The sequence below is a fragment of the Cynoglossus semilaevis genome, chromosome 12, assembly GCF_000523025.1.
Source record: "Cynoglossus semilaevis isolate Cse_v1.0 chromosome 12, Cse_v1.0, whole genome shotgun sequence".
NCBI lineage: Eukaryota > Metazoa > Chordata > Actinopteri > Pleuronectiformes > Cynoglossidae > Cynoglossus > Cynoglossus semilaevis.
In genome coordinates this window covers 5743713-5751054 of record NC_024318.1, presented here as the reverse complement: position 1 = coordinate 5751054, position 7342 = coordinate 5743713, and the positions used below count along the sequence as shown (strand labels likewise).

The 7342-nt window shown below is 40.4% G+C and overlaps 1 protein-coding gene across 1 annotated transcript in view; it reads right to left on the bottom strand.

Annotated features, from left to right (window-relative positions):
• Nucleotides 1-996: 996 nt before the first annotated feature.
• The window catches only part of hectd2 (HECT domain containing 2), a 19886-nt gene continuing 13540 nt past the window's right edge, over nt 997-7342 (bottom strand). Inside the window, 9 exon segments of the mRNA XM_008321703.3 lie at nt 997-3075; nt 3494-3637; nt 3859-3974; nt 4208-4314; nt 4437-4524; nt 5384-5458; nt 6433-6526; nt 7063-7127; nt 7325-7342. The exon segment at nt 7325-7342 is cut by the window's right edge and continues 35 nt beyond it. Of these exon segments, the coding sequence (XP_008319925.1) occupies nt 2955-3075; nt 3494-3637; nt 3859-3974; nt 4208-4314; nt 4437-4524; nt 5384-5458; nt 6433-6526; nt 7063-7127; nt 7325-7342 (828 nt within the window). The 3' untranslated portion in view covers nt 997-2954.

The following is a 7342-nucleotide window of genomic DNA, read 5'->3' as shown; positions in this document are numbered from 1 at the left end:
TGACCGAAGACAGTGTCCTGAACACCAATAATAAACCTCCTGCTATTTCTGTGAAGCCTAGTCATTGTGACAATAATAATAACTTGTGACAATGCATTCCCAAATAACTGAACTAAACCATAATTATCCTAAATCAAATGCTCTCTTGTAAATCAACCAGTCTTGCTAGCCTAACATAATCACACATGCATCAGTTTATCACAATCTACTGCAAGACACTGATTTTAGCAATTTATAGTCAAAGTAATCCATGCTAAGGAAACAGACTTAAATAAATAGTAAATGTCAGGATCCTGGTTTAAACGACAGTTGGATCGATGTTTAGATGGAGTTTCTTCTGGAGGAAATGAACAACAACACATTTGTTTTTGAACCAAAGCTGTGAGGGGGGAAATACCTCACAGACCTGAGGTCAACGCCTGACACTGGACTGCACGAGTTTATCACTTTAATAGTTCCAACAGGCTTCAATTGGCTGGGTCTATGTCTGCTCCGATATTAAAAAAATAAATAAAAGGGAACACTGATAATGACCGACTGTTAATAAGTAACGAAGGCTGCAGAACCATGGCCCTGGCCTACATGTATGGGTTTGTTTAATTGGAGATAAGCGTTGCTCTAAAGTAGGACGCACAATGAACAAGAACAGAACAGGAAACTGAGGTCTGTAAACTGAGGCCCAGAAGTCTATGGAGAAAAGAAACGTTTTATTCTCACAGGGACACGCAGAGGCCAGTTTACAGCTGCTACATGTGGTCAGTTTATGAGCCTGGTGACTCTAAATGAGGGGCTTGGAGTTGGTGACTATGGTCAAAAAAATACAAAATACAATTAACTCATTGATAGAAATATCAGTGGATCACAACTGTTCTGTACAATCATGTAAAATCCAAGATATTACAGGGAAAAGTTGTAATCTTATCCGCAGTTAGCATTTTCTTAGGACTGCGAGGTCTTAGTTGTTGTTTTTTCTCTAGACTTAAAAATACGGCAGCATTTATGTCAAAAGTATGAATGAGAGTGAAAGCTCATAGGTTTATTTTATGACGGCTTATGCATAAAATAATTTAAAAAACATAAATAAATAAAGCTTCAGACATACAATCAAGATGTTTGTAATGTATAAGTCAAAACAGAGAAGTGTCAAACACAGGTCATGGTCAAGTCCTGTCAGAATCTAGTGGTAGGGTCATGCAATGGGTAATTACATAAAGCAAAGTTCCCTTGTAGGACACAGATGTGTTGTGTTGTCAGGAGTGACACACACAGATCACATTGAAACCTTGGCGTCTCCCATCTCAAATGTACGCACTATAATATGGCACATACAACACTAATACTACAAATCCCAACTCTAATACACATTTGATATGATCTCACGGGCCAAATATAATTTATACCGGTGCCCAGATTTGGGCCGTGGGCCTGGGTTTGACACCTGTGATCTCATAGAACGTGATTTGTAAATTATTCACCGTCTCACACAGAGGTTCATTGTGAAATCAGTGATTTCATCACACCATACCAAACCTGTTGGAAGGTGATTTTATGTAACTTTATGCTACTCTCAAACTTACCTCAGTTAGCAGCGCGACCAGCAGCTCCTGTGTCCACGTGCACTTAAACTGGCATATTTCTCCATGGACTCTGGTGTGGATAAACAGTCAAAACATTTTTTAATAATGACACGTTACCAACCCTAGCTTTTAGGGAATCATAATTTTTACTCTTCTGTGATTAAATAATAACCTGCAAACACAAATATCTCAACATCAAAACGTACAATGTGAAAATCCGATTACTGCACTGATAAACAGATTACTGCGCTGTGTGTCCGTGTGTGATAAACGACGTAAACAATCACTGAACTGTAAACAGCTCTGAGTCACAACATTTAAAAAAAAAAAGTTAAGCATCTGCTGCAGCAAAACACGCAGACATGTCCGAAACGAATGTCCTCTGACAAAAAAAACACAAAAAACGACAGTTTGTGGAAAAAATGCTTCAAGCAAAAAGTTCCATAAAATGCTCTAAACAACAAACAGATCATATTTAACACCATATCTTTTAATACAGAAACAGAAGAGTGTGAGGCTGCTTCTTCTGTTTAAATGTTAGCATCAGTGCATTAGCGCCATCAGCTGGTTACGAAAATAAAAATAATATCAAAGATAATCCCTGGAACTGTCTGAAGAAATTTAAATTGTTTAAATATTTTGAAGCTGTGAGAAACAAAGAGAGGAAAATAAACAGGCTGCATCGTAAGCAATTATGACTATTTCCTCTGTGCTAGCCACTTCCTGTTTCTACCGCAAGTATGCTTCCTTTGTTCTTCCGTATTTCCTGAGTATTTATTGGATGAATCTTGTATGTTTTCCTGTTTAATGTGATTTTTTTGTTTGTTTCCTGTGTATTTACTGTCGTATAGTGTTACAGTTTCCTCTTTGCAGTTTTTATGTTGCCGGTTTTCTGCTATTTTCTGTGTATTTTACCGATTGTGTTTCCCGTTTGTTTAATTTGACGGTGCCATATATTTGTTTTAATGTGACTGTCACTGATCTAATTTGTTTTTTGTTAAAATGCCAGATGTTTTTTGTGGAATAGATTCCAGTTTTATCTTGTTGTCATATTTTTATTCCATATGTACTTCCTGTATTGTTTTATCCTGTTAGTTTGTCATGTTTTAAACTGTAAACTGTGGTTCCTGATGAGTTCTTTGTTCTTTGTTCCCCGTTTCTGACTTTGTTCTCTACATGGTCCCCGTCTGAGTCCGGTTTTTCTTCATGCTTCTTGTTGAGTTCCCCTTTGTTTCTCATTTTTCTTCCTGTTCTGTTCATCTCTTGCGGGTTTGTGTTTTTTCTGCAAGTTTTTCTTTTCACCTTTGTAATTACTGTACATTCAATGTTCAGTGGACAGACATTTGTCCATGTGCAGAGGCTCCGCCCCTGGACATGTCACTCCAGACCGAAGCCCTCTGCATTGGAAATGGCAATGGTCAGTTTGTGTTTGAGCTCCTTCCTGTTTCGGTAAGGGGGCAAACAGATCTGGTTAAAGCAGGTGTGAGAGATGGGTAACCTGTAAGAAGACAGAGACAGGGACACGGTCTTAATTAGGTCCAAGAATTAGTTCCAGGTTCCAGAAGGGCTTGACATCCAAAATGAGGATTCACATGAATCCACTGTTTTGTAAATATTTATTCATTTTAACCGGTCAAACACTAAGAGAGCGCCATCATCTGGACTGGAGTTGCTGACACCTTTGATGGAACACAGATGTTCCACAGTGTTGATGTGACGAATTTTACACTCTGCCAGAACATGTGTATAGTAAGAAAAAGATCTGTTTAAGCCTAGTCCATCCTAGCCGTGTGTTGCCATGGCAACGTTGGTGCAACTTTACCGTCATATTTGAGTCAGATCAGCAGATAATGTTGACTTATCACAATCAAATTCTGATCAAATGAATCCCTGATTTTCTTGAAAAGAAAACTTACCAGTCGGTCGGAACGTCTATTTTGGAAATTTTGAAGTTGAGGTCAGCCATGCCTCCAACAGGAACTCTGTCACTTCCTGTGGCGAAGTGAAGCAGCTTCTTCTGCAGCTCCAGAGGAAACAAAAGAACCACATCCCAGAAACAGCTGTGAGAGGGCAGACGTGCACAAACACACACACAAATTTCAGTCAACAATGACGCAACACCTTGACGAGCCTCGATCAAGCGGCACAGGTATGAATCCCCGTATATCCCCTCCTAGTGGCTAAACCATAGAACTGCTACTCCACTTTCCAACTGTCAACTATAGTTTATCCTAAAATACTCTACATTCTTCAGGTACCAACGAGGTGAGGGGGTTTTTACCGAACAGTGGCGTCAGTTTTACTGTATCCTTCGTACTGAGCAGCTCGCTGCAGCGCGCTCATGTCCAGCTCAGGGCTGCCGCACACCAACATCTCCACCTCCTCTGGACGCAGCAGCTGCAATGGAAAAAAAAAAAATCACATTTTGCAATTTATCAGTATCCTCAACCACCCAAACCACAACAGGGGTGAACTTTAAGATACTGTCACTTTAAGACACTGTCACTGGTCGGTTTCAGGTTAAAACATGACTCAAGAGTGACCAAACCGTCAAATGATGATTAAACCCTTTCATCACTGACAGGAATTCACAATAAAAACACACCCACCTACACACACACTGCACTCACCATGAGGGCGTCAGACGCACACACACTGTGGAAGCCATGGTAAAATGCCGCAAACTGTTTGTAGATGGATTTATTCAACAGGAAGTCCACATACAGCTGAACATATTCTGGAAATAATTACCACAACACAGAATCCATTAAGCCAACCAGCGTTTTGGTGTCAGTTGCTCGTCAATAGTTCATCAATCAGTCATGTTTTGACTCATACAAACAGGAAGTTGGTACTCACCCTTCCGGTTCTGTTTGGTAACGGGAATTTTGTCTCCTCCAGGCTTCAGGTTGTAAGATTTGACCACACCCATTTCTTCCTGTAACACCTGAGCACGTACACACACACACACAGAGGCAGAACAACAGACATCATCAGATGAAGATCAAATATTGATTTAGTGATGTTCCCTGTTTGCACAAAAACCATATAAAACAAAAACTTCTGTAAAAACTGACATTTTAGGTCTACAAATGTTGAAAAAAAAAAACTCCTGATCTTTAGTCAGGATTATCCATTTTAGGTCTACAAATGTTGAAAAAACCCTCCTGATCTTTAGTCAGAATTATTTTAGTGTCTGTAGAAAATGAAGTTTATTGGTCCTCTGTAAAACATAAGCTTCAGTATGAAAAGCTGAACTGTGACTGAGAGGTCAGGTGTGAGAAAAAAAAATCAATGTTTTAATGCAGACTGTATGCACAGAGAATAAATAGGAGAGGACAAACACAGCTGTATGTGTGTGTGTGTCTGTGTGTGTGTGTGCATATATGCATGCACTAGAGTGAGCCCAGCAGCAGGTCAGTGAGTTCGGGGCAGAGCTTCACACTGAGCTCTCTGTCTCTGCTGCTTCATGTGTGTTACATAAATGTTCCCACACTTTCCGTGGCCATATTTAACTCAGACACATGGACACGTCCATATTACACAGGAGTCAGAGAATCTGTATGAATTTAGTCAGGTGACGAACCAAAGACAGCACCAACAAGTGCTGAAGTGCTTTTTTATTCTGTACAACAGGACAAGAGTGAGAACAGCGACCAGACAGAAGCTCCATCAACATGTCAGTGTGTTCTAGGCTAAGGTTCTGTGGTGGGATTAAATATGTGCTTTCTTTGTGGTTGACACTTCAGTGACTTCATGCTAACATATCTACTGTATGGTGCTGTGTTGGCAGTGGAGGAGTTTACCTGGAAGGTGAGGTAGAAATCCTCTTCCACGTTTCCTTCGTAACTCAGCAGCTCGGCCAAACCATGAGCCAGCTCCTAATCATACACACACACACACACACACACACCAAAAACAATTCTGAATAATGTCGTTTGGACAAAAAAAATTGTATTCATTAATTAAAGAGAAAATAATATTTGAAGAGAAATGCATTTAATCACACCATTTTCACACACTATTGGACACATTGCAGCCCTGTAGGTGGCAGTAATGCACCTTTAGTTTGTGTGTCAGTCATGAAGATTTGTAGGCTTGCATAGCTGCAAAACATCATGCTGTAAGTATGGGTGCTATTGTTAGCTACAGAGTCTTGGTACAGGCGGGGTTCAGAGCCAAAGGATTCACTGCACCATGACTGTGCACAACCAACATGGTTTTCAAACATCTGATGTGAGAATGATCTTGGTGAAGAGTTAGAGCTGCACAAACTGTCTTGTTGAAAAAAAGTCAGTTTTCAATTTTAAGATTCTAAAACATTTTCACCTCCTTCTTCAACCCAGTGGGTTTTCAGCCTATGAATCTGAGGCTTGTCCTGTCACTGAATGTGCTGTTATGTAACCAGAGGGGCAGTTACAGCAGAGGGTGGGTGTGGGCACTTACTGAAATCTAGGTCAGAACTTGGGATAACTTCTAGAACCTACTCTAGACACCAGGCAGCTGCTGCGTGGTGACTGGTGATGTCATATCAGCACATTTATGATGTCACAGTGACACATCTAAATAAATATCAGCATATCTGGTTTACTGGTTCCACTGATTCACTGGTTTTATAGATTGTTACTGTACTCACGAGAGAGAACATAATAATAATAAAAAAGTAATTAAATTAGGGCATGAGTTTAGGATCCCAAATGTTCCAAAGTTACCGGGTTCAAGTTGCTGCTCAGTTTTAAAAAAGAGCCAGAGAATCATGATTAGGTGCTGAGTTCAGAGGCGCATATATTTGTCTGTGGCTCCCTCTAGTGGTACAACAAGAAGCTGCAGGAAGAATAAGAGACGAACCACCTACTGGCATGATCTGCTGCAGGTCGTCCAAGGTTGCATTTGCCATGCCCACGAGGGCATTTTGGTCACAAGGTACAGTAGGTGGAGTCAGGAGTTTCCTGTAAGAAAGAACATGTCAGCTGAGCCAATCACACATGCCAAAACCACATCTGTATATTTCATGATAACAGTGTTAATACAATAAGTGTCTTTAGAGTGAACTTTTTTTTTTAGTTTTGCTTCTGTTTTTAAGCCTTGTAACAAAGTCTGCATTTCATTCTGGTTTTCAGGTGAGACATCACAAAGCTTAGTGAATATGGCTCCCTCTTGTGGTTTTATAAAAGGTTGCCATGAGGAGCTTAAGCAGGAAATTGTAGACCATTTAATTAAAGCAATTAAAGCCAATGAATGAAATGTGTGATTTTAGCTCAGTAACATAGAAGACACTGGTCAGCTGCTGCATCACGTGGACAGACTGTGTCACTGCTGTGAATCTAAAGAAATAAATAAGCCCCAAGTTGCAACACAAGACCTTTAGGCTGACAAATACAGACAGCAGTGGTTCAGTATCTGTGATGTAAAAACAACGATTTTCTGTGTGGACTTCAGTGCAGGAGCAGGGCTGACTCTCACACAGAGTTCAAACTACACACACCTGTAACAGTAGAGAGGGAAGTGAATGTCCAGAGCGATGCTGTTGTAAACTGCTAAACCCATGAGCTGATCACAGAGTGAGGGTTAAGGAGGACGTGACAACAGACTCATCAACACACCCAGAGTACATGCCCTCATTATCGCTATGGTGACGGAAGGCTGCCATGACAACTGAAGAGGAACACACACAAACACACACACACACCCCTCTCTTTCAATCACATGCATACATTTATCTCTGGTTTGTTTTTTGTAAAGGATACAGTTCCGACCAACTGGAA